This window comes from Stenella coeruleoalba (genome assembly GCF_951394435.1).
Source record: "Stenella coeruleoalba genome assembly, chromosome: 6".
NCBI classification, from domain to species: Eukaryota; Metazoa; Chordata; class Mammalia; order Artiodactyla; family Delphinidae; genus Stenella; species Stenella coeruleoalba.
The window spans coordinates 68,618,843-68,645,116 of NC_137151.1; the positions used below are offsets into that span (position 1 = coordinate 68,618,843).

General features: G+C 44.4%; 1 protein-coding gene across 8 annotated transcripts in view; it reads left to right on the top strand.

Annotated features, from left to right (window-relative positions):
- RAPGEF4 (Rap guanine nucleotide exchange factor 4) overlaps positions 1-26,274 on the top strand; it is a 318,083-nt gene that overhangs the window by 226,707 nt on the left and 65,102 nt on the right. For all 8 annotated transcript variants that reach the window (XM_079923817.1, XM_079923822.1, XM_079923821.1 and 5 more), the window contains 5 exons: positions 4,411-4,464; positions 4,776-4,882; positions 8,696-8,817; positions 10,406-10,589; positions 25,576-25,660. In XM_079923817.1, the coding sequence (XP_079779943.1) occupies positions 4,411-4,464; positions 4,776-4,882; positions 8,696-8,817; positions 10,406-10,589; positions 25,576-25,660 (552 nt within the window). The remainder of the gene's footprint in view (positions 1-4,410; positions 4,465-4,775; positions 4,883-8,695; positions 8,818-10,405; positions 10,590-25,575; positions 25,661-26,274) is intronic.

The following is a 26,274-nucleotide window of genomic DNA, read 5'->3' on the forward strand; positions in this document are numbered from 1 at the left end:
ACCTACCTTTCTGGTGTATTTGTCCCAGCCCTGGAAGGGCAGTCCCTCAATGCCAAATGTTTTATTGTCACAAAGTTCCTTTTTTTTTTTTTTTTTTTTGCGGTACGCGGGCATCTCACTGTTGTGGCCTCTCGCGTTGCGGAGCACAGGCTCCGGACGCGCAGGCTCAGCAGCTATGGCTCCGGGCCTAGCCACTCCGCGGCATGTGGGATCTTCCCAGACCGGGGCACGAACCCGCATCCCCCGCATCGGCAGGCGGACTCCCAACCACCGCGCCACCAGGGAAGCCCCAGAAAGTTGCTTTTTAAAAAGTTAATTCAGACCAAGCATGATGCATGGTGCTAACGTGTCATCTCCGTAGGATGTCATGAACATTTATTGCTGGAAACGCATAAGATCAACTCTGGTACCTGGTAACTGAGAAGGGCTTAGATGCATTTTTCTCAATGAACTTTAATTAAGTGGATTGTTAACTCTTCCACAGTGTGAGCCATGATATCTGTAGGAGAAAAGAGCAGGTGCGATGGGTCACTGTTCCTGCAGCGTAGACACTGGAATAAGACTGGCCTGGATTCACTTCCCAGCTCTTCCAGCCATTAGCTGTGTGAGCTCAAGTCCCTGTGTGTTGCTGGCCTTAGTTTTCTCCATAAAATATGAGAGTAATAATAAAATAAGGTAACACATGTAAAAGGCCTGACACAGGAAGTCCTTGGTCTTGCTTTTAGGGCTGATTTTCTTGTTTGGATTCTCACTAATCACCCCATCCTGCTTCTTTCCCTCTCCTATCGAGGGAATGAAATTTATAAAATGAAATTCCTCTCCTCATTTCACTAAAGCTCAGCTAAAGTGAAATTCTCAAAGATAAAAACTTTACTTGAAAGCCAAGGGAAACCAAAAAGGAAATAAATAAGCAGATACAAAAGCAATAAAGTCATACTCCCTATGGAAGGGGCCCCTGAACAGGCATTGGCAGTGACTTTGTGTCCCAGGGACCCGGCCTAACTGTCACAGCCCTCTGCCTCACAGCGCATGGCTGCTAGGCACCAACGTAGCTCTTACATCATAGAAGCTTGCCTAACTGAATAGGGATGGAGTCCCTTTCAAAGACAAGTGTTAATTCCCCTCCCCCCCAAGTAAAACTTTCCCTGCTTTCACCCTGCGTGTGTTCCTTGGAGGTTTTATTTAAATAAAGGGACTGTCCCCCTCTCAAAGCATCTATTCATTATGTTGCCTCCAAACCTAAAATCTCTGAGCCAGGGAAGGATCTGAGAATGCTGCCTTTCAACAGATTAAACAGCCTCTTGGTCCTGGGATTATCTCGCTAAAAGGCAACCTGTGTACGTTTTGCTCCTTTAGAAGTTGCAAATCAAAGGAACTGGTTGAAGTCTGATGCTTCCCCTGCTTTGGTAATAGTTTCCTTTCAGGGCTCCAAGGAAGCAAAAAGGGAACTGTCCAACCAAATTGACTACCTAGGGACCAACTTGTTAGCATCTTGCTTAAATATAGTCATTTTTGTAGAAACAAATAAACAGATGCAATCTTCAAATAATGTTTCATCACGCCTACCAAAGAATAAACATTCATCAGTTATCCTCAAGCACAGGCATCTTCTTGACCTCTGGCTCAGCCAGCCTCTCAAAGACTACTGCAAAGGAAAACAGATGTGTTTTTTTCCATAGGAAAGAAAAGGTTACCTCAGAAGCTTATCCTACATTCATCTACTCTAGACCACATATACCTACACTTCCTTCTTCTAAGACAGGAAGAAGAAATGGGTTTCTGCTGTTATTTTCAAGAATAGCCAGAGGCTTCTACAATTTGGATGCATAACCAGGCACAGTCCTAGACTTATAAACCAACCTGCGTAACATAAAGAGACAAGGTGCATGAGTACTGGGAACTCACAACCTGGAAATAATCAACTGTTTTGACTGCACACATTTCCAGCGCCCTGGTGCATGCTGGCCTCCCCCCTTTTGAACATGATTCCAGGTGATTTGGCATCACGGAATTCTCTCTGTCTTTTTTGAGGAGGTGGTACAGGGAGTCTGGGAGCTCATGGTCCCTTTCCCATGAAAGGTCTGCCATAAGAGAGCGTGGGCTACTTCAGGACAGAGTCGGTCTCTGTTTAAAGCTGCTATTGAATTTGACCAGATTGACATTCCTTGGTCTATGCTAGTTGTAAACAGAATGCTGCTCAAATATTATAATATTGGTTGACATTTGTGCTTTAGTGATTTCGAGAGGAAGAAAAGGTCTAGATGCCAGCAAGGTGATGACAATGTTTCAGTTCAGTGCGATTTCATTCTAAATTAATCTGTGTCTCATCTATGCTGTTCTTAAAACTTAGGATTCTTTTCCCTTTTTTCCTTAATTCTATTATAATATTAAAAGCAGCAACCTATCTGAAACTTATTGTTAATAAAAAGGAAGGCATAGGGCTTCCCTGGTGGCACAGTGGTTGAGAGTCCGCCTGCCGATGCAGGGGATACGGGTTCGTGCCCCGGTCCGGGAAGATCCCACATGCCGCGGAGCGGCTGGGCCCGTGAGCCATGGCCGCTGAGCCTGCGCGTCCGGAGCCTGTGCTCCACGGCGGGAGAGGCCACAGCAGTGAGAGGCCCACATACTGCAAAAAAAAAAAAAAAAAAGAAGGCATATGTTTATACATGTATATTCATATTTAGGTACCTAAAGTATTTAATATTGACTTTTCATTTTCCCTATTGATTATATATTAAGACAAAGGAAAAACCTACCAATTTATTTTCAATGCAATGGCTTCTATTTGCAAAAAGTATGGGTTTTTAGTATAAAGTATAGTAATCTCTGTGTTAGTTTTCTGTGACTGCTGTAACCAATTGTGTAAGCCACAAGCTTAAAGAAACACAAATGAATAACCTTACAGTGCTGTAGTTTAGAAGTCTGAAGTTGGTCTCACTGGGCTATAATCAAGGTATCAGCAGGCCCGTTCCTTCTGAAGGCTCCAGGGGGAAATCATGTATCGTTCCGCCTTTTCCATCTTCCAGAGGCTGCCCTGACTCCTTGGCTCTTGGCTTCCTCCACCATCAAAGCCAGCAAAATCGGGCTAAGTCCTACTCCCACTGTTAGCTCTCTGGTTCCAACTCTTCTGCCTCCCTCTTCCGTCTTTTAAGGACCCTACAATTACAGTTACATTGGAGCCACCTAGAAACATCAGAATAATCTGCTTATTTTGATCCTTAACTAAATCACATCTGCAGAGTCCCTTTTGCCATGTAATCTAACATATTCATAGCTTCTGGGGATAAGGACATGGACATCTTTGGGGGCCATTATTCTGCCCACCGCAATCTCATAGGTAAATGTACTACTTACCTTCTGGAAGTGGCATAAACAGCGTTGTGTTGATGGTTCTATCACCACCTTTGACAGAATGTATCTTTGCCATTACCAGATATTTCAGAAAAATAGAGTGAAGGGGTTTCAGTAGGACTAGGGGCCTCAGCTGTGTAGCTGTGTAGCAAGTCATTTCCCTGGGATTCCAATTCAGCACCTTCATCTGAAGAATGTGGATAGCACTAGGGGCTTTATCTAGATCCTAGAGCTGTTCTGATAGTTGCAGAATCCTGAAAACTTTGTATACCACTTTGCAGATGAAAGAGATGGTACACTAGCTGCCCCGGTGCATTCCAGGAACTTGAATATGTAAAACCACAAAGAAGCATCATTTAAAAATTAAAACTTTGGGCTTCCCTGGTGGTGCAGTGGTTGAGAGTCCGCCTGCCGATTCAGGGGACACGGGTTCGTGCCCCGGTCTGTGAAGATCCCACATGCCGCGGAGCGGCTGGGCCCGTGAGCCATGGCCGCTGAGCCTGCACGTCCGGAGCCTGTGCTCCGCAACGGAAGAGGCCACAACAGTGAGAGGCCTGCGTAACGCAAAAAAAAAAAAAAAAAAAAAAATTAAAACTTTCTAACAATACAAATTGCAGGAAGAGAATCTTAAATACATGAGAGAGGATGAAGTCGCTCATTTCCATTCTAAATCGGTCCTTTATCCCTATCCCCTGAGATAGGTCATTTTAATCTGTATTCATGTTTATCTTTTGTTTTGTCCTCTGCCCTGATGTTTGTTATGCTGTGGGTAGGTATTGATTCCCTTCTCATTAAGCCTGCAAACATCTAATCATTCCTATCTGTTTGGTTGTTTTCATTTTTAATAATTTACGTTTAAATTTTGGCAAATCGAATGGTCTTAATTTTGCCCTTTGAATGCCTGTGCATTCAAGTTCTTTAGGCAGATTTTCTCTCTTGCTTTTTTAATCCTATTTTGAGTTTTATAAAAATGGATGTTTCTTGTTATTCCCTGACCCATAATTTTCTTCAGTGAGCTTTTTGTTTAATTTTCTTTTGCTTTAACATTTTATTTTTCAGACACCTCTCATTGAACCTCACGTTCCTCTTCGTCCTGCTAACACCATTACCAAGGTAATGGGATGTAGGTGGGTTGATGAGCCAGCAGAGCTAGCTTCTTAAGTAACTACTGGAAGTGGTCCATATGTCAGAGCATCACATCAAGAAACTGTGGATACAGTTTCTAGAAACAGTATATATCGGTGTGTCTCAGTTCTCAGTGTAAAACAGTGACATGTCACACGAGTGAACAATGCAAATGTAAAAGTGGATTGTATTTTTCAAGTAAAAGTCAGATTGGAAAGTGATTTAGTGATGCATCTGGTTTGTTTTCCATCTATAAACTCTCCTTTCTCTTCCCCTCCTCCCATCTGATTAAAATTCAGGTTCCTTCAGAGAAGATCCTCAGGGCTGGAAAAATATTACGAAATGCCATTCTCTCTCGAGCACCTCACATGATAAGAGACAGAAAATACCACCTAAAGACATACAGGTATGTGCAATAATTCTAAAGGCTATGGCCCCCTCAGATTAGTGATTAGTGAAGTTAGAACAAACTTGTGTTTCCCTGTTTTCCATCCATGGGCAGCATGTTTTATAATCCTCCAGGTTCTGGAAGTTAAGCTTGTCTTGGATCCCCACTTAACTCTAATTAGCCCTCATATTCCCAGGAGTTACTCCTAAACTAATTTGCTTAGACATTGCTTTAACTGTGATGAACATAGAAAACTTCTGTAATTCTGTTTGCTGAAGTGTATTTTAGGAACACTACTAGATTTAGATGAGATTCAACTAACATTTACTAAGTGTTCATTTGTACTTGAAGCCCTGTACCAGGCCACTTTATATATATATATTATCTCATTTCATCCTCATCACAACCTGCGAGGTAGGTGTGTGGCCACTTTTCAGATGATAAAACTGAGGCTCAGAAGAGATTAAATAGTTTTCCTTGACCAAGTCACAAATCTAGTGAATGGCAGTGCTAGGATTTAAACCAAGGTTGGTTTATTTGCAAGTTTCATTCATTCATTCTGTCATTCATTCATTCCACACATTTATTAAGTACCTACTGGGCACCAGGCATTATTGTGTTCCAAACCCTAAGGATACAGGGGTGAAAGAAATATAAAATGCCCTTTACATAATTTACTTTCTAATGTAGGATTTCATTCTAGTATGCATATAATAAGATATGCAACTCTGTTTCACCTCTGTAATCATATAGAATAAAGACCCATTCTAGCTGCCACTGGAGTTAAGAAATGATAAAGACAGGGGCTGTATGATTTAGTCGACCTTCTGGAATGACTGAACCATGGTGGGTAAATGAAGGATTCATGTCTAATCTTTAACTTTTGATTTTTATCAACTCAGCAGCAGTTTAGGAACTAGAACGTCCTGTCTATGGCACAAAAGGCTTCACTCCCTCTCCCTGCGCCCACGGTTCAGACTCACAGCCCTCTTTCAGCAATCAGTCGGACTCTCTCATTTAGCCTTGTTTAGACATGACCTCAGAACCCATCAGACTTAGCATGAGTCAAAACCCATTTGACTCACATGAACCAAATTCATAAGACACAGTGAAAAGCTAGAATACAAATTTTAAAGTTACCACAAAGGATACATATATATATCTTTCTAGTGACTGTCAACCATGATAGTACCTGTAAAATTATACCTGGTTTACCCTAGAGCAAACCTTCCAGTATACGTACCTCAAATCCAGCCTCTTTCCCAAGGACAGAGATGGAAACACGTTGCAAATGCTTTCTCTTTGGATCACTTTTTCGGCACTCCCTGCAAACTAACACTCTTCTGCTTGCATTTGTCATGAATATGCTTATAAGACCAAAACTGGCAGCTTGTTACATTTAGATTGGCCTCTTCTTGATAGAATTCTGGAAATGAGATGGGATTTGAGAAACACTTTAATCAGTAGCGTACTCCTCTTAGGGCATGTTCCCTCTCTTAAGACCGATTGCTCCCCTTGCCCTTTTAATGGGGATATTTACCAGCTACCATTTTGGTTGATTACATTTGGAAGCCTTTTCCTTCAACTCTGGAAGTTCATTCTTTTTTTGGCATCTGTAGTTCCTACACACTGTTACAGTTTTGAGGGAAGTAAAGGTTAAACTCATGTGTCCATGTCCTCAGAGAGAGTTCAAACTCTTTAACTCATTAAGTAGATCTCAGACATCTCATACAGCTAAAGGACCTTTTTCTTTTTACATTTATATTCCCTTAGTTTAAGATGTGATTATGCTTTCCCAAGTGTTGACTTGCATTAGGGAAATTCCATTAAAGATGTCATCTTTGGTGACAAATAACGGGAGCTAGAAGTCAGAAACCATAATCTCTTTCTTGCACCATAGTCCTAAGATTTTAACCCCCTGAAATATAGGTGTTACGTCTATTCCGCACCCTATGACACAAATTAATGATCTGTTGATAATGACCCGTGGACGCAACCGGAAGCCAGAGGCATGATTTCTTTTTCCTGCAGGACATTTTGAGTGCCTGGTCCCAGACCTTGTTTCCAGTCCCATCCTCTCCCTCCCTCCTGTTTTCACCTGCCGCCACTTCTACCATTACTGCAGTGCAAAGGGATTGAAGTCTCCCCAGATGCAGCATCACCCCCAGTGATCACCACACTAGAGATCAGCTGTCAATTTTAAAATAGCTAAAGATCATTAATAGAGAGGAAACCCGGTGATTCCACCAGCCACAAGTGGCACAGCTGTGTGTCTTTGTTCTGTGTTCTGACTGCAAGACTCTCACACCCTGTCCCAGGACCGAGAGGCTCTGGGATCATCTCAACACCATACGCTCTTTTTAGTAAAAGTAATCATTGAATTAAAAGCCACATGAAATTGATTTTTTTATACTTTTACATGACTTTTCCCATTAATAAATTCTCAAATTAGATGAGGAACATGACACATCATACGTTTGGTTCACAATGAATAGTAACTAGGTGCCTCTTTGCCTATTGAAGCTCTAAAGTGTAGGTATGGACTGTAATCAGAGCAGTCCTAGAAATCTAACAGCTTTCTCAGGACATCCTCCTTGTGGTGTATTCTTGGGTCAGACCCGAATCAGGACATCCCAGGAGTTCTGATAGATTTCAGAGTTCCTGGAGTCTTAGAACTGGACATGGCCTTTGAAGCCATCTTTTCCTCCTCTTTTCTTTTACACATGAAAAAACTGAGAACCAGAGATTTGAAACGATATGGCCAGAGTCACACAGCTAATAAGTAGTAGACCTGGTGCTGGATCTCATGACTTCTCCCAGGCTAGGCTCTTCCTAAAGTGCACCGGCACTGGGAATCTCCTCCAGTCCACACTAGAGAGGAGCTCCCTGGGCTGGAACCAGCCTTAGTGCCCCAGAGATGGTGGCATCCTCAGCACAGGAGGGGAGGTCACCAGTGACTCAGACCCAGCTGCAGGCAGCCAGCTGCTCTGAAACTCCCTGCTTATTCCCGTCCCTTGGGATTCCTCCCCCGGACTTCAAGATCCCATTTCCTCCTTTGAACAGTCATGCCACGGACACCCCTCTCCCCACTGAAGGTTTCCTAATACGTGTGTATAGTTATATGTTTCCGAAGTAACGCACGTAGTTTGCCCATCCTGACCAACTTACCACAGAGGGTCATCATAGGGATGAACGCGTGCCTGTACAGAAAGGATCTGGAGCTCTTCAGATGACAGGCTCTGTCGAAGTGCAGATGCTCATTGCATCACACTTTTTTCAGAGATTTGCATCGCTAATTGCTTGTTTCTCCCAGCACCCCTCTGAGGAAGCTCAGTAGTATTACTTGAAAACAGAAAGTGCTATATAATTTTGCATTTACACATAGCCTTTCACGGAGCACCTCCTAGGGCCTCACAAACCTGAACTCACTCCTCAAAAGGCTCCGGTGAAGGAAGTCAGAATTATGCTTTGCCTTCATTTGACACTGAGATTTTTCTGGGACCGGCTCAAGAGTTTCTGGCCCTGGGATTCTCTTGCCAGGTCACGCTCCCCGTCTAGCTGCCCTTTAGTCTCCCCTGGGGCTGCTGCCTGTAATGCTCTTTCGCTTAGCCAGCCTTGCCTAGAAGGTTCTCTCGTGAGTTGAGTGGTTTTATTGGTTTGTACAAAAGTTTGAGAACCTGAGGCCACATCACGCAGTGCTTTGTTTGCCATGAGACCTCTTGGGGTGGAAGAGCGTGGAGCCCTGTGGGAGGGTCTCCTCTCAGAAGCCATCTCCCGTCCTTCATCTGCAAGGGGGTGACTTCCCCTCCTTTGTGTCCTCCCGCTCCTTAGACAATGCTGCGTGGGGACCGAGCTGGTGGACTGGATGCTGCAGCAGACTCCATGTGTTCACTCCCGAATTCAAGCTGTTGGCATGTGGCAAGTCCTGGTAGAAGACGGTGTTCTCAACCACGGTAAGATGAGCCACGGTCCCTGGAAAACCCTCAAGAAATGCTAGGAAGTGCACTTCCCTAGGTAGGTTGTGGCTGAACTCCCACATGGGCCAGAAAGAATTATGATCCCTTTAGGGACCCGCAGAGCTAGCATCTTCATTCAGCAGTACAAATGCAGCAAGTGGATGCCGTTGATTGCAGTGTTCCACCATTGTACCTTCCTAACTTGGGAGAGCGGATGAAGGGAAAATGAAATTGAAACCCGAGTGCATCAGTTCCAATTATGTTTATTAGTTTGCATTCACGGTTCATCAATAGCATGGTTATACTCTGAGCATTGCATAGCAGTCCTGATGCAGGGGCCGACGGAAGAGCAACAGAGCATGTGGCCGGGCTGATAACATGAAAGAGAGTACCGAATTCAGAAGCTGAGTTTTCTGGGAGAGCCAGTTTTTTTGTACCCACACGTAATAGCAGGAGTGTGCTCTGTGGCGTAGCCCCTGATAGCCACAGGGGCTCTCACTGAGCAGAGTAGCTATTCAGGACTGGAGTGGAACTGTGATTGAACTCCTCATGCCATTTGTTTAAAGATCACTTTTCCAAACTGACAAACTATTAAAATCATTAATTTTTAAATACCTGGGAATCTAATGATGCTCTTGCCAGTGTTTTCGCAGACTTTACTGTGTATACAAATCATCTGGAACTCTTGTTAAAATGCGGATTCTGATTCAGCAGGGCCGGGATGGGTCCAGAGAGTCTGCATTTCCAAAAGCTCCCAGATGACGCTGATGCTGCAGTTCCAGGGATCATATTTTGAGCAGCAAGGATCCTCCCACTCCTCCTTATCCTTGGATAGGGTTGATGCTCCCTCCTGAAAAGGGGCTTAAGAGCTTTAAGACACAGAGATGAGGGATTCTAAGCCAAGTTTATGACTTTGTCCTACTGAGATCTAAATCTTCTTGTTTAAAGGGAATAAGAGAAAAAAAAAAAAACTCTTTAAAACTTGAACTGGAAGGAAATTACCATAATATCCTAGGGGTATGTGACCTAGATGTTTGGTATATGACCTAGATGCTTGGTCCTGTCAGCTTTGTTCAGACAATTTAATTTTTTAACTGCAGACAGACGTGTTTATAAGCAGTACACATAGAAAGAAAAACATCAATTCTGATCCTGACGAAGTCGGGTTTTCTGTTTTTTGCTAAGTCTGTACTTTGAAACAAACAAACAAACATTATAGAGCATGATCTGGTAGTTGGTTATTTTCCTGTTTAGGACGGATATCCCACATGCTAGAAAATGTCACCAAGGCAATTCTTGCTGGTCAGAGTGCTCATCTCAGCAAAGCTGGCAGGTTCTCATAAGAGAGTCCCAGGGCAGCTCAGGAGATGGGTGGGTCAGAGAGGGCTGTGAGGTGCATGACTGCAGCCCGGAGGTCGCATCCTACAGCTGCACCCGCCTGGGTGAGGCCGAGGGAGACGGGTGAGGAGTCTCACCACTTTGCTGCCACTTGGCTCTCTTGCCCGACACCGTCCATCCGTTTCTGGTAAACGGGCCCGTGAGGCAGAGGTGCAGCAGCTGACGCTTGCCTCCGTGTTTCCCCTAGTGGACCAGGAGCATCATTTCCAAGATAAATATTTATTTTATCGATTTCTGGATGATGAGCATGAGGATGCCCCTCTGCCTACAGAGGAGGAGAAAAAGGAGTGTGACGAGGAGCTGCAAGACACCATGCTGCTGCTGTCGCAGATGGGCCCCGACGCCCACATGAGGATGATCCTCCGCAAACCGTGAGTGAGACCGTGCGGCTCCCCCTGCTGGTCACCCGTGCAAAGGTGCACACCTGGGCGGAGGAAAGCAAGGCTGACTTCAAAAGACGTGCCCGGGCTTCCCTGGCGGCGCACTGGTTGAGAGTCCGCCTGGCGATGCAGGGGACGCGGGTTCGTCCCCCGGTCCAGGAAGATCCCACATGCCGCGGAGCGGCTGGGCCCGTGAGCCATGGCCGCTGAGCCTGCATGTCTGGAGTCTGTGCTCCGCAACGGGAGAGGCCACAGCAGTGAGAGGCCCGCGTACCACAAAAAAAAAAGATGTGGCCTTCCTTCCCCCAGGGCCAAAGGAGAGATGCTGAAGGAGTGACAGATATGTCTGCCTCTTGTGTTTGAGCCAGATAGTTCCACTTCCCTTTTGCATGAGTTAAAGCTAGAGAGATTTTTCGCAGTTGGCTCGGGGTGTCAAAACTGGGTACACGTATTAAATGACCTTTGGTCCATGACAAACAAACTGCTCTGCTTCTGTGCCAGACTGTGGAAGCCCCTTTCTTCCTGATGCAATAGGACAGAGGTCGTCAGAACCATTAGATCTCATACCTGTGCTTGTATGCCTCCTTTCATTCATTCAGCACATACTTTCACCCCATGCGGAGGCTTCTGCTCCTTAGCTTAAAGACACATTCTTTTTTTATTTTTTTTTAATTGAAGTATAGTTGATTTACAATATTGTGTTAGTTCCTGGTGTACAACGAAGTGATTCAGTTTTATATTTTTTTCAGATTATTTTCCACTGTAGGTTATTGTGAGATATTGAATATAGTTCCCTGTGCTCTACAGTAAATCCTTGTTGTTTATCTGTTTTATGTATAGTAGTTTGTATCTATTAATCCCATAGTCCTAATTTATCCTCCCCCCTCCCTTTCCCCTTTGGTAACCATAAGTTTGTTTTCTATGTCTGTGAGTCTTTCTGTTTTATATATAGATTCACTTGTATTACTTTTTAGATTCCACATATAAATGATACCATATAATATTTGTCTTTCTCTGAGTTACTTCACTTAGTATGATATACTCTGGGTCCATCCATGTTGCTGCAAATGGCGTTATTTCATTCTTTTTTATACCTGAGTGATATTCCATTGTGTGTGTGTGTGTGTGTGTGTGTGTGTGTGTGTGTATCTGTATATCTACATGTATATATATACCACATCTTCTTTATCCATTTATCTGTTGATGGACATTTAGGTTGTTTCCATGTCTTGGCTATTGGGAATAGCGCTGCTATGAACACAGGGCTGGATGTATCTTTTCGAATTAGAGTTTTTATCTTAAGGGCACATTCTTAAGAGAGCACCACTGCTCCATTAAACTCTTCAAGGCCTCCAATCAGCCAGTGAGGTGTTCCCTCCCTTCCAGCTCAGTGGAAACCCACCTGACCACCAGCTAAAGTTGAGGACTCCGATGAGTTTTATCTGATCAATCCAGAAAGAGTATATTGAGCCCCTCATCTGTTCAGAGCACTCAGCTAATTGCCACAGGGCATATGAAGAAGGGTATATGCCTCAGTCCCAACCTCAGGGAGACCTTTTCAATGAGGTGTGACTTGGCCCCTGGATCTGAAACCACTGCACACAGAGCTTATGTTTTTCTGCTGGAAACGAAATCCCTCTCCACCCGGCAACCGGTGCGCGCCAGCTGTGGGTGTCGACCCCGAGTCACTGGCTTGGCCGACCTCCATTCGTCAGCGGGGCTCGACAAGAGCCTTATACTTTGCCCGTCTCGCGTGTCCCCTGGGCGCTTCCAAGAGCGAGGTGTCCCTCAGACCAGCTTCCCGGCGTGGGCCCCGCACACCAACTCACAGCAGCCTCTCACCGCACCCTCCTTCCCTTTCCCCAGGATTCCCCCCTTTCCCTTGCCCTTACTCCATGCTGCAAAAAGGCTCTTCAGCATAGCTCATTTTTTGGTCACACCATGACCCCTTTGTCACAACTTCCTCTCGGGTCTCAATGTCCTGCGCCGTGTGTTTCAGAGGCCTTCCCTCCACCCAGTTAGCGTCGTCATCCTTAACTCCAGAGCCATGGTTTTTAGCTCCTTTAACCTCAAAACGCTTTCTTCAAACAAAACTGTTGCTGGAAAATCCAAAATATCAAACAGAAAACCCAGAGCTTCACTGACCTTCATGCGTCGTAGTCAAGAAAACTGCCCAGGAATTTATGTTTTCTCTGCCCTGAAGGACCACAGGGGTTGGGGAGCGACGGGAGAATCCCCAGGCCTTGGGGAACTCCGATGAAGGCCCCCACTCTAAACCGTGTCCTCCTTCCTGTCAGACTGCTTCCCCTCTCTCTTCCCCACACCCCCGTGTCTTACTGTCCTTCGTTTACCTCATCATTTGCTGACTTCATCCCTTCTTGCTCTTCTTGCTGCCATCTTCATTCAAGCCCACATCACACAGTGGTTCTGAATCAGATGGGGACAGCCCCTAGGGGCATCAGGAAATGTGGGATGCTGAACGCACACCAGTACCTAGAACCCTCCAAAACAAGCTGCCCTGAAAAGAATGCCCCTGTTGAGAAACATTATTGGAAACTGCGAGTTTCTTAAAGGCAAAGACATAGCTCATTTTACTTCATTCATTCATTCATTTAGTCATTTAACCAATATTTATTGAACATCTATTTTGTCCTAGATACTATGTTAGTTGCAAAGGCTGCAGCATTGAACTAGAGGGTTGCACCTCCTTCCTGGAGCTTTCTGTCTGGGACAGAAGACAGACTGTAAACAACTAGTTATGCAAGTAATCATTTAATCACCACTGCACTACATGCTACAAAGGAAAATGTAGTGTATGTTGATAGAATGTAATATGGAGAGGGAAATTGAACTTGTTGTGGAAATTAGAAAAGGCCGTATCCCTAGCTCTGTGCATTACACCAAGCTGACCGTCAGTAAACCTTTGCTTAGTGAATGAATGAATAAATGAACATTTAGCCCCAGCTCTGATGTTCCCTCAGCTCTCCCTTGCTTCAAGGGAGACAGAAATGCCATTCAATTCACAAACATTTTTGAGCATCTACCAAAGATGTTTTTAAAAAATAGCAAAATGGTTCATGCCTTTGGAGAGTTGCTAATCCAATGGGATAGGCACTCCCAAATTAGATTCAGATGCAACAAACATATATTGAGTGCTGGTTGTGTGCAAAGCACCACGCAAGGGATGTTTGTGCTAATTGTTTGATTCACCCTCACAAGAGCCTAAGAGCTGGGTTCATGAGTTACCCTTAGAAATAGGAGCCTGTACTTGTGCTTCTCTTTTCTTCCATACAGCATTGAATCGCATGATCCTTGGCAGCCCAAAGATTCTTCAGAGAAAATTACATTCCAACGTTTGGACTTTTTTAACCTATCACTGGCTGCTAAAGTACAGGTTTCACCCGTATCCCGAGGTACATCATTTGGGGCGCCCTTGGGATCTTCCCATCTTTTCAGGTTTTATGCAACCTCAAATGTTGGAACTGGGCTGGTAATTCTTTTGACTTCGTACTCTTAGATTTCCTTTCTATTGGAATGACAGCCCCTAAGAAATGGAAAAGTGAAAAAGAAGGAATCTAATTCTATGAGACAGACTTTCAAACTATACACACACACACACACACACACACACACACACACACAAAACACCATTTTTTTGATCTGATAATAACCTTTGGAGCTTCTACTTTACTTAAGTGGAAAGAAAATAAGCTGAGATTATCAAGAATTGATGGTATCACTGCTGTCCTTGAAGAAAGCGGCCGAGCACTTTGCTCCTGGGAACGTGAGGGCATGTTCACAGGTTCTGTAAATGTTGACTTTTTACTGCCCAAACTGCCAAGTCATTAAGAAATATGGAGGCGTGAGATGCATTGGTTCCATATTGACCGGGGCAAGACCCCCCCAGTATAGAAACTCAGCACAGCTGCATTTTATAATAGTCACCACTACCAGAGAGGTTGCAGAACTCTGATAATTACTGAGAAAGAAATAACACAATATTCTTTGATGAGAAGATTACTTTGAGAATTTGATTGTATAATGAAGATGTTGCTTTGAAAGGTACTTCCTATTGTTCTGAATCTGAGACTCACTAGCAAAAAAAAAAGTGTCACTTGTTTTGACAGGCTACTTAGAAAAATTCTCTGTTTATTACATTAACTGCAGCATTTTAACTGTCAGACTATGAAAGAATGTTCTGCAGTTTAAAAAACAGAATAGAGCTTCAGGGGAAATTTTTTGGCACACTCTTGTTGCTATTGGTATTGAAGAAAAAACATACATTCTGAATGCGAAATTAGCTTTTTATGTGGCGGCAGGCAGAGTGGCTCACAATGCCCATCCCGGCTTTACAGGTGCAGACCTGGATGGCATTTGGGGGCAAGTGCTATAGAACAGTGGCAGTTCGATGGTGCTGTTGCTGCAGCTTCCAGACAGGGCCATCAGACCTAAAATGAGCTCTTGGAGCTTATTGTTTTGATTTTGCTTTGTTTAAAAGTCTAAAAACAAGAGGTTACCCTACAGCAAATAGATACAGTGGAGACCCTTACCAGCAGAAACATGGACTCTGGCTACCTTTGAGCAGGTACTTTGGAGAGGGGCCATGGGCAAAGAGATGTGGAATGAGCAGGTAAGCAGGATGTTATGAACTTGAGGCCATCTGGATAAAAAGAGACTTCAAGGAGACAGAGAAGGCCCTTGCCATACAAGCCTCCCAACTTCTCCTTCCAAGTAAAGTGAGACCTAGTGCTGCACTGTTTAGAATGATCTATCAGAAACCAGCCTAAAGGCGGGAGGGAAATGAAGGAGATGCCATTTCCCAAATCTAATTCTAGGTCTGTCTGCAATTTTGAAATTCCCTAAAAGCCTAGAAGCTTAAGACAGTTGGGCCTGAGCAGAAGGGGGGGAAAAAATGAAATTAAAAAAATATATATATAAACACATAAGAGAGTTGTTGGTAGGTTATGGAGTCTTCCAAATGGGTCAGAAACTCATAAGCTTGAGTTCATTTATTTCATGTGATCAAGTAATGTTTTCTAACATATCCTATGGGGCATAAGATTGAAAGGAAACAATTTAAGATAATCAAGTGATACGAGAAAATACCAGAAGGGGGAAGGAGGGTTGTTTATCAGTCAATTGGCTACATTAAGACAGCCTCCACCCTCTGTTCCACACACTTGCTCTAGAGGGCACTTGAGAGGCTATGTGTTTTCGTTAGCAAAACCGGCTCTTTTTTTTTTTTTTTTTTTTTCTTTTTTTTGCGGTACGCGGGCCTCTCGCTGTTGTGGCCTCTCCCGTTGCGGAGCACAGGCTCCGGACGCGCAGGCTCAGTGGCCATGGCTCACGGGCCCAGCCGCTCCACGGCATGTGGGCTCTTCCCGGACGGGGGCACGAACCCACGTCCCCTGCATCGGCAGGCGGACTCTCAACCACTGCACCACCAGGGAAGCCCGAGCCTGCTTTTTAGTAGGGTCTTTACCTGTCCAAGCTGTTTTGGAGGGTGTGAAATTTGAAATCCTGATAGTTACGGGGAGATGTGTTTCCTCAGGGGAACCCAGATTAGCAAGCCTAAAATGAGTGGTGCCTAGGGGTTTGATTTCTGTTGAGATATGCCAAGAGAATGTTCAGAGTTATGAAGTCCATCCTCAGATGCAAATCAGATGAAAAGAGAAGCATGACTGAAAGACCTAATCTTTATGAAATTAAAAAAAAAAAAAAAGAGAGATTTTATTGTGATTCTTTTTCTTCACTGCGTGACCAACTTTGCCTTTGTTTTTCCTGGAAAGATTTCTGTGCCCTAAGTGTAAGCTTGTGGAACTTACCAGAAGAAATGATTGCAGTAAGTGGGCCGTTCGTTCCTTGAGTTTAGATTTGCCTCTCCCCTAGGAAAGCAATTTACCACTTATGCCTCATGTTTACATGCCCGGGAACCCAGCCATTGGATTGCTGCCATTAGGATTCAGATCTGGGAGACAGAAAGATGGGTGTAGCTGCCGTTTACAGTTTAGGAATCATTATTGGATTGCCTCAAGATTTGTATGACTTTTTACTGTTAAAGTCAATCTGTTCCTCGTTTAGAAAATTTGAACTACTGAAAAGAGTCAAAGAAGAATAAATAACACCTGCCAATCACATCGTCCAGAGATAATTATTATTAACGTTTTGGTGCCTATCCCTCTGGTTATTTTTCAATCCCTAACTTTTTACACTTAATAATATGTCATGGCATTCTCTTTTAACCTTAAGTATTTTTTAAAGGTGGTATTTTTAATAGGTGCATAGTAGTCTATCCTCTGAATGTTCCTCAGTGCATTCAGTTTCTCATGGTTGGATGTTTAGGTTGATTCTCAAGCCCTTTCTTCTTAAGGGCAGCAGAAAATAATATTCTAGTGCTCTTCTTCCCAGAACAAAGAAAGAATTCCTAGCCTGGCAGAGGTGCAGGAGTGGGGTTGTGGCTAGAAAGGTGTCAAGAAAGTTCCAGCAGGGAAGCGAAGGAGTGCCCAGACCAGGAGTGCTGGTAAATGTGGCTGGAGAGTTAGGCTGAGGTCAGATTGAAGAAGGTCTGCTTCTGTGTTCCTTGTTTATAGCCATTTGGGGCACCGTTGACTGGTTTAAAGGGAGATGTGGCATGGCCAGCTTCGCAGTAGGTAGGTTTCTCTGCTATCTGTAGAGAATGAATTGGAGGGGCTGAGACTAAAGATAGAACGCCAGATATTGAGTTTTATGAGATTACAATTAATTTTATTTTAAGAATTTAATGACAGCATTTGAGATACATGCATTTGACCTAAGAGTCTGCTAAATAAAGTGAAAGTAATATTAAGCACAAGAGCCCCGGATTCTAGTATTACCAAGTTACCAGTAAGTCCCCCAACATCTCCAGATTACAGATCTCTTAAACTATAAATTTAATACCTGCTTACTCTCTCCCAGTTTCACAAAGGGACTGTGAATGGAAAAACAAATGCAGTAGTATTTAATCGCAGCCAACATTTATTGAACACACGTGTGCTAGGCACTGTGTTCAACAGTTGTCTAATTCAATTCTTTCAGCAGAACCATGAGGTAGTTATTAATATTATCCGTATTTTACGGATTAGGAAAGTGAAGCTTAGGTTAAGTCACTTGCCTGTGTTCATCCTGAAAGTCGTGGACTCAGGATTTGGTCCAGGTCTTTCTGACTCTGGATCCTGTGTTCTGTTCTGTGGTCTACCACCTATCCCAGGCCAAAAAGGCTTCAAAATGGTCTCTTGGCTTTGTTCTTTGAGCATTACTGAGGGAAGATGTCATGGAAATCTGATTCTAAAATAATTATTGCAGAGTAGTCTCATCTCATTAAGTTATTACTGTATAGACCTGGATGAGGTACACATGTACTGTAGAAAAAAATTATATCAACACACTAGCCAGGATCACAAACAAAACTTAACAACTAAAAATGAGTCACGCTATACGTTTTATATAGTGACCTCACGTATATCACCTCTTTGAACCTCAGAATAACTATGAACTGAGTAGGACTAATGTTATTATCCACAATTTACAGATGGAGAAATTGAGCTTAGTAGATGGCGAGTGTCTTCTTTAACATCACACAGTAGTATATGTGGCTGAACCAGGAACTGAGCCCAAGTCTGCTTACTCCAAATCCAGTTTCATTCACTTCTTTCATGGATAATAATCTTTCCTCTCTAATAGATTGCCTAAACTTCTTCCTCTCTGGTGGCTTTACTGAACAAGCAGTGGAGTCCAAAGAAATATGGATAATCTATCTGTCCCTGATTCATGAAGAATTAATTTTTATAAGGAAAAATAATATATCCACATAGCATCTGCTCAAAAAACATTTGCATTTTCTATCTGACATGTATGTCTTATACACAAAGGCAGGTTGCTATACTATCTGCTTCTATCCAAATTTGTTTGTTTTTCTCAAGTTGCTGCTTAAGTGTTTTAAAGGGAAATATTTATAGTTGTACCTTTTAAAAGGTTTAATGGTACACTTCTATCGTGCCCTTATAGTAAACACTTCTGCTGGGAGAATTTCTGGCATACTCGGTTTCTAAACATGAAAAACCTCAAATCACACTGTCCCCAAAACACTTAGCCCTCAGAGGCCCTGAATCACAGAACCCTTACCCCATGTCCTGTTGGGGATGACTTCATTTCTCTCAAATATTCATGAAGCTTTTACCCTTAACTGCAGTTGTAAACTGTATTCATTTCCAACTTCACGAAGAAGGGAAGAATCCCCGTGTGCACAGGCTTTGCTATCAGAACTAGAAAATGCCTAATTGTATCTGATAAGATGTCCTTTTCTGGGTTAAAGGTAAGGTGAGGGGCGGTGGTGTGGCAGGGAAGCGAGCAGACAGAGCTGGGCAGGACACCTTAAATGGCAAGTCACCAAGCTCCTGGAATGACTCAAACCCTTAACTGCTAACTGTTAGGAAGCAAGGGTCCTGGGAGGTGAAAAGAGAAAGAAACAAACATGTTGTGCTGGTTTTTTAGACAAGGGGGTGGAAAACCACACCAAATTTTCCTTTAAGGGAAGGGGGGTGAGGTGAGATCTCAAGATCTGAAGAGTGTTGGGAAATGATCCACGCTTGAGAAATGACTTGAAAGCAGGAGAGTCAGGTGGGTTGAGGTGAAGTGTTGCCACCAAAATGAAGCATTCCACCCCCAAGAAAAAAAGAATAAAGCGTTTCCTTTATTTTGACGCGTGATCAGGTCTTGCTTAGATATTTATAACATTGACTTTTCTGGGTATTTTCCCCATGCACCAGGGAATACGTCTACTAGGCGACAGTTCTCGAAGAACTGGGTCTTTTCACCTGCCTAGGTTACCACTGGCCATGCCAGTGTGCATGCTTCGTGCCTGGACGAATCCCTCATTTTATCCACGTTCCAGTAACTGAGTTGCTCTGTCTCTGACCTTGATAAATTCCTTGATAAAACTGTATTTACCAGCAGCTTCCAATATCACCTGAGTCCTCCCATCCTTTAATGTATAAAATGCCTCTCCCTCCATCCCCGTTTATTATCTTGTCTGTAACTAAGGCATTGCTGCCGGAATGCATCCCCTGCAGAAACTAGGCCTTTCCACAGCAGGATCCAACACATCCACATCAATGTGGCACCACGCAGATTTGTAAAGAAGCAGGGATGCCTAATACCTCTCCCTGTGACATCTGGAGAAGGACGAGTAAAGACCAGGTACATTCACCGGCTGCCACTCAGAGCAGCCGGGAGAGTCAATTCACTTCCCCAGCCTCGCATGTCCTCTGTGAAGGTGCGTTGGGAGTTCCCTCCTCCCGCGCGGGGCACAGTGTTCCCTTGACTCTTGAAAGCCAAATTGCCTTCAGTCCTTGGGCCCCTTTCATTACTGTTGGAACAGGCTGGGGGCTGATCTGCAGGATCTCTTCTCCAGTTTTCTCTCTGTCCGCCCCACAAAGACCAAAGCATGAGAGGTACTTAATGCCACTGTTTGCCACGACGAGCCCGCTTTTGTTCAGTGATCGTGGTAGGGAAGGCTCCATGTTAGATGTGGTGTCGGACGCTCTTCCGGGGGGTGGGGTACATGGAGAGGAGAGAGCTTTCGTCTGTTTCCAGAGCAGAGAGGTGAGTCTCTTCTGAGACACTAGATGGCACAGCGGCTCTGAGCGGGCGGCTGCGGCCTGGCTGGGCTTCTTCTGTCACTGCGGCCACAGAGTCCACTGGGGTGGGGGAGGGGCTCCCATTTGATTCGGTGGACGCAGGCTGGCCACACCGACTTTCACTCCATCTGGCCTAACAGCACGTCCACGGAAACAGCTCGTGGCGCACCTCTCCCGAACGCTTTTGCCGCTTTGTTAACTGTGAATATGCTCATTTTCTAAAGCGAGTCTCTTCACGCCCTGCAGTCCTGACTTCTCTCACCTTGTTAAAACATGTGCTGTAGACAGGACCAAAAAGTTGGTTCCGACCTGGGTGGATCGCCCAGGGACAGTGGCCTGCCCTGTGATGACACTGACCACTGTAGACCACAGACTCGTTTTTGTTTTGTTTTTTTCCTTTTTTCCCTTTTATTCGGGATGTTTTTTAGGACTCGCAGACTAAACCGTTTCTAGGCTTTGTTCCGTTCTGTTTCAAATGGTTGTCCCGGGCTTCTCCAGGGCATCCAGCAAGCCCTGTGGAAGTCTGTATTTCTTCGTTTTGGTTATTGAGGAACGGAGGTCCAGGGGTAGAATAAGTTCCACGTGGGTCTCTGCAGGTTGGCCATCCACACTCCCACCCCTGTGAAGGCAGCGGGGGCCATGCTTCCGGACCGGCCTTGCTTTATCAGAGGCGTGAGGGGGGCAGGCAGGGTGAAGCCACTACCGTCTTCCTGCTAGTTGCCAAACGAAGGAGGCTCTCCCAGAACAGAGCCCTTCCCGGGAAGTCCCTCCTGGGAGAGCTGCCACTGCTTTCCGTCCTCTGTGTCTGGCAGGAGGGCCCAGGCCTCTGCTTCCTTCTCAGGCTCCTCTGGAGCAGGTCTCGAGCTGTAGCCTGGCAGTGAACCCTGGGGCAGGCTGCCGCTCAGCGCGTAGAGTGGGAGAGGGGCCCAGCGGCCCCCTGTCCTGAGTGGAGCAGTATTTTGATGAGCCCTGGGACCCTCTCCTGCCCTTGTCTTACCAGCAGGGCTGTCTCCCTCCTGTGATGGTCTCTTCCGTGAGTCCAGAGCTGTGTCTGCCTCCAGACACATCTTAGCCATTCTATCCCTATCTGCTTCCTGTCACCCAAGAATTCCTGAAACTCTCATGTCCACGGAGAGTGCTATGTTATGGTTTGTCGTGGTGAGGTTACTGATTTTCAGTGCTGTTTTGGATTTTTAAATATCTTTCCTATCAGACCTTTAGCATGGCAGACAAAATTCTGACCATAAAAAGGGTCCTACCCAACAGGTGCTGCTTGGCCTTTCATGGTCATCTCTGTCCAGGCCCCCACGGATCTGGACTTAGTTAGACTGAATAAGTTCAGCTGGTCTAAAATGGTAACTTCTTAAAACTGGATGAACACATGTATAATCCTACAGAAAAATCTGTCTTTTCTATCTTTGAACGGGATTTGGAATAACAGGTAAGATCCAACATTTTCATCCTGTCTCCTCCCTCCGTTAATAATTAACTACTTACCATGACACTTATGTGTGCTGTACCTAAAGTGAGTTGTGTCATGGACACCTTGTCCTAATGGACCTTCAGTGGGAAGGATAACAGAGCGTAAGCCCCTATGTCCTTCAGGCCACAGAACAGGAACTGGTCCTTGGCACTGCTGCCATCTCCCCTGGGCAGACCTTGACTTCCGCATGAGTCGTGAGAACTCGTGCATGCATTCATCTGATGAGATGGATTGAACACCCTCCCCCTTAATAACGCCATCCTGCATGTGTACCATATTTCCAATGTATGAATGCTTCGTGTATATTAACTCGTTTAATCTTTACAGCAATCCGGTTTATTATCCCTATCTTTACAGATGTAGGGACAAGGCATTAGACCAGTTGGGCACCTAGGAAGTTCCTGTTTTCGACCTCAAATCCCGTTTCTGTTGTTAGCTTAGCACCCTTTGCACTACCAGATGCTGCTTCTCTTGAGAAGAGCAGTGTAAAATCATGGATTTTTAAGCAAATAACATCCTTCACAGTATGTTGTAATTGCCACGGCAGTTGGATCATGTGCCATGGAAGAATAAGTTTTGGAGAACCAGTTTTACCTAGGCGAGAGGACATCTGAGCTGGGCTTGAAGCAGGAAAAAATTAAAAATCCCAGGCAAAGAGAGGAGCACGTGAAGAGTCTTGGAGGCGAGAAACAGCTTCACGTGTCTGAGGACCAGGGAGATGTCTGGTTATCCCTGGAGCAAAGAACGTAGACAGCCATGAGGGAAGGTGTGAAGAGAGGAAAGAGAGATGAGTCTAGGAAAGTCAGTTGAGACCTGCTTTAAGAGAGCCTTATATGATGATGAGGGAGCACTTCTGGACAGACTGAGCTTGTGACACTTGTGGGTTGTCTGGGAATTGATGGCCAGGAAGCTGTTGGAGCTCAAGAGAGAAATCTGTTTGGAGATAAAGATTGAGGTCTCAGCATCGTATAGATGAAAGTTGGGGACTTTTCCCACGGAGAGAAGGTGGAACGAAGTGAGAACAGAGCTGAAGGTGGCAGAGCCTGGGGGGCACAGCACAATTCTAGAGGTGAACAAAAAAACAACAGCTCATAAAGGACACTGAGAAGAAATGTCTGGAAGACCAGGGAGAGATCGAGGAGGGCAGTGGCCTGGGGGAGGAGAGCTTCAGGCCGTGCTCAGTAGTGTGGGGCAGTGGGAAGTTGAGTGGGTTTCGAAAATAGCCTGAAAGTTGCCATCTTTACCTGTCTTCTCCCACACTTTGGTGCAGGTCCTAAGACTAACTAAGTGGCTCAAAGGGCAGCCTTGACACACTGTCAAATTTTCAGTATGCTGCATTGAGGGTCTGACAGATTTCATCATCATCTGTTTTAACTCTTGGATGAAATTCAGTGATCTTTAATATAATGGGATTTATAGATCCTAAAGGCAGCATTTATTTTTTTAATCTGTAAACCTTGATCAGTGTGGATTTCATGTTGATATTATGTGAAAACTCTTCCTAAACTCATAGATATCTGCTCCCCAAATTCCAACTCTGAATCTGTCAAGATTTTAGAGCTAAATTCTAACCCTTTCTTTTCCCGGCTGAGTTTTTCTTCTCCCTCCATAACAGCCCACTCCATGGAGTTGAGAATGAGACTTGGCGACCCTTTTCTCCTTTAGCCAAGCTTCTAGGAGGGTCCGTGCTATTTGCGGCTGATGTCAAGTAGCAGGAACAGCAGGGCTGCCCCTTGTGCTGAAGAGCCATAATCCTATTACGCCCACCTTGAGACTTCACATTAGCTGCCTCTATAGTAGTAGATGGACTGAGGTGACTCAATTGACTTTTAAATCTCCAAGGGTCCTAGTTTCAAAATCCCCATGTCTAAGTCAAGTAGTAGATTAGGCCCCTTGCTAAGAAGGCCTGGCTCCTTCAGAGTCCCTGGGGCCATAGCTTTTCCTTCGGTGGGTCCCCTACTTTCTGCATTCCACTAGATTGGGGCACAGTGTATCCTTAAGTGGTGATCCTTGGCAGGAGGTGAACCTGGCTGGCATCTCCCTGGGTCATGGCTTTAGTACAGGCAGGCATTAGGAAATAGACCCTCTGTTGTTTCTATAAGAGAAGGATATCATATTCTTTTGTTTGTGTTAAAGCTGTCCTTGAGAAGGTAATGCCCAAGGGATGCAAAGAGTTTTCTTCCTCCAGTTAGCTCCCATGTGATCTGGAATATAGTTGCAAAATTATCTAACTCAACTCTTTTAGAATATTTACCATTCAGTTTCGATAGCTCCAAGTCCTTATCTAATAATTGACTAAGTTCTAGATGTAATTTGCTGAACCAAGAGTCATACTTAATTTGTAAGTTTGTTTTTCTCGTGCAAGGGTTTAAGTTTTGAATACCACTTTGCTGGGGTTTTTTTTTTCGCTCACTCAAATAAATATGCAGATAACTTCCCATTCGCTACTTCCTTTAGCTCTCACATCACTCTCAGAGAGATATTGTCCCCAGTTTACAGATGAAACTGAGCCTCTGATGTCACACAGCTGGTGAATGGTTGCACCAAGGTTAAAACCTGATCTTCAGACGCTAAACCCAGTGCTCTGCTCAGGACACCAACACCCCCTGAATTTATCTAATCAAGGAGCACTCTTTAAAATACAGTGTAATGATGGAACACCGTCGGCAGCTCATTGAGGTTTAAATGTTTAATATACAGAAACGTTAAATAATACCACAAGTTATTGAAATTTTAGGACAAAATGCATAAGACAGATGATGATTATCTAATAGGTAACACTCATGACTATAGCAGTTAGCTGAGAGTGAATGTCACCTGTCCATCAATGTGGAGATTGACTTCCTATAGCACTCTCAGAATTCATAACACATTTGTTTGTTTTTTAGTTTCAAAAACATATTAGTCAGGGTTTCTTATACTGGAGAGAGCAATAGAAAATCCAAATTACTGACCAGTCATGCCTTTTACCATTGATGTATAATTAAACTCTATTAGTGATTCCAGAATTATTATAGACATGAAAGATGATCAGCAATCCACTCAGTCCTCCCATGCCAAAATGTCCATAATGCCCACAAGCCCCAGACTATTGATACTAGTTTTATAATAAATTATAGGGAAAAAACTGTACATAGTATACTGATTAACATCTCATGGAACAGTAGTCCTCCATGGAACAGAGTTGGGGACATGCAGGTGTATTCTTCCCTTCTTTCCCTCTTTTACTAATCCCACGCACTACTGTTTGCCTTCTGCCCATCTCATGCCCTCACTTCCTCAGGGATAGGTGAGAAAATGTTGTCTATAGGCATCCTTTATCTGAGTCCTGTGGTGGAAGCATATTACATAACCCAAAACAATAGTGACAACAGCATTATTATTCTTTTAAGCTAAGATATCAGGATCCCAAGAAATTTGGATTGATCATCAAGTTGATTGAACCAATAGTTCCTAGTGATGCTGAACGATAAGTTTGTTGTTACTGATTAAGGTAGTGATGAAAGGCGATTTTGTAGCACGATCATCTACAAAGTAAGAGGTCAGTTAGCCAACTACAGTGTGAACAGAGATGTTCTTCCCTCTGAGATGGAAAGGAAAGGGATTATGTGCCCTTCTGATTTCTTCCATGTCCTTCCATCAAGGAACACATTCATGTCAAAAATCCCTTTAGGAATGATCATAGCATACTCTCTCCCTCTGCCGATGTTTTTTTAATCGGGATTTCTGCTAAGAATTTCCTGAACATGTTACTGACCCCCGAAGTCACCTCTATATTTCAAGCCCTTAGCAATGACTTTTATCTCATTATTTCCTTGTTACTTTTTTTTCTTTGTAGACCTGGCCAGAGGACCGTGGATGACCTAGAAATTATCTATGAAGAACTCCTTCACATTAAAGCCTTATCCCATCTTTCTACCACGGTAAGTTGTCTCTTAGCTGAGGCGGAGGGGAGGGGCGCACAGTTTGAGTTAAATGCACTGTTAGGCCTGAAGGAGAGTATTGGAGAGTGTGGGCGAGGGGCAGGAACGCCTGAATTCTCCCTCACAAACGGCCCCTCCTGTTTCTCACGAGATGCTAAGGAAGCTACGCCCATGTGCAATCACCAAAAAAGAATCAAGTATCACTACGTTATTAGTAGCTGCCCTAAACACCAAGGCAGCATGATGTGAGCAGAACTGGAACATACGCTTCAAACTTCCTGAGTCTTGGAACCCGCATACCTAGACAAGAGAGCCAGGCCTTAAGAGGGGTGTCCCTTCCATGACATATAGAGCCGCGTGCAGGAGCGGGGCTCGGGGGGGGAAAGAAATCAAGACGACCAGCCCTGGCCCAAGGGGCCAGCTCCACCCAGGTTTGCTGCCAGATTGAGAAAGGAAGCAGAAGGTGCAAGAGAGCATTAGTTCAGATATCTTAGGACACAAGAGCAGTACCCGCTAGTGAACAATGGCCCAACGGCCGTATCTGACTCTGAACTTTTACGTGACTAGGGTGTTTAGAAGAACAGTGGACAGAAATGTCTCCTGCCATAGGAGGG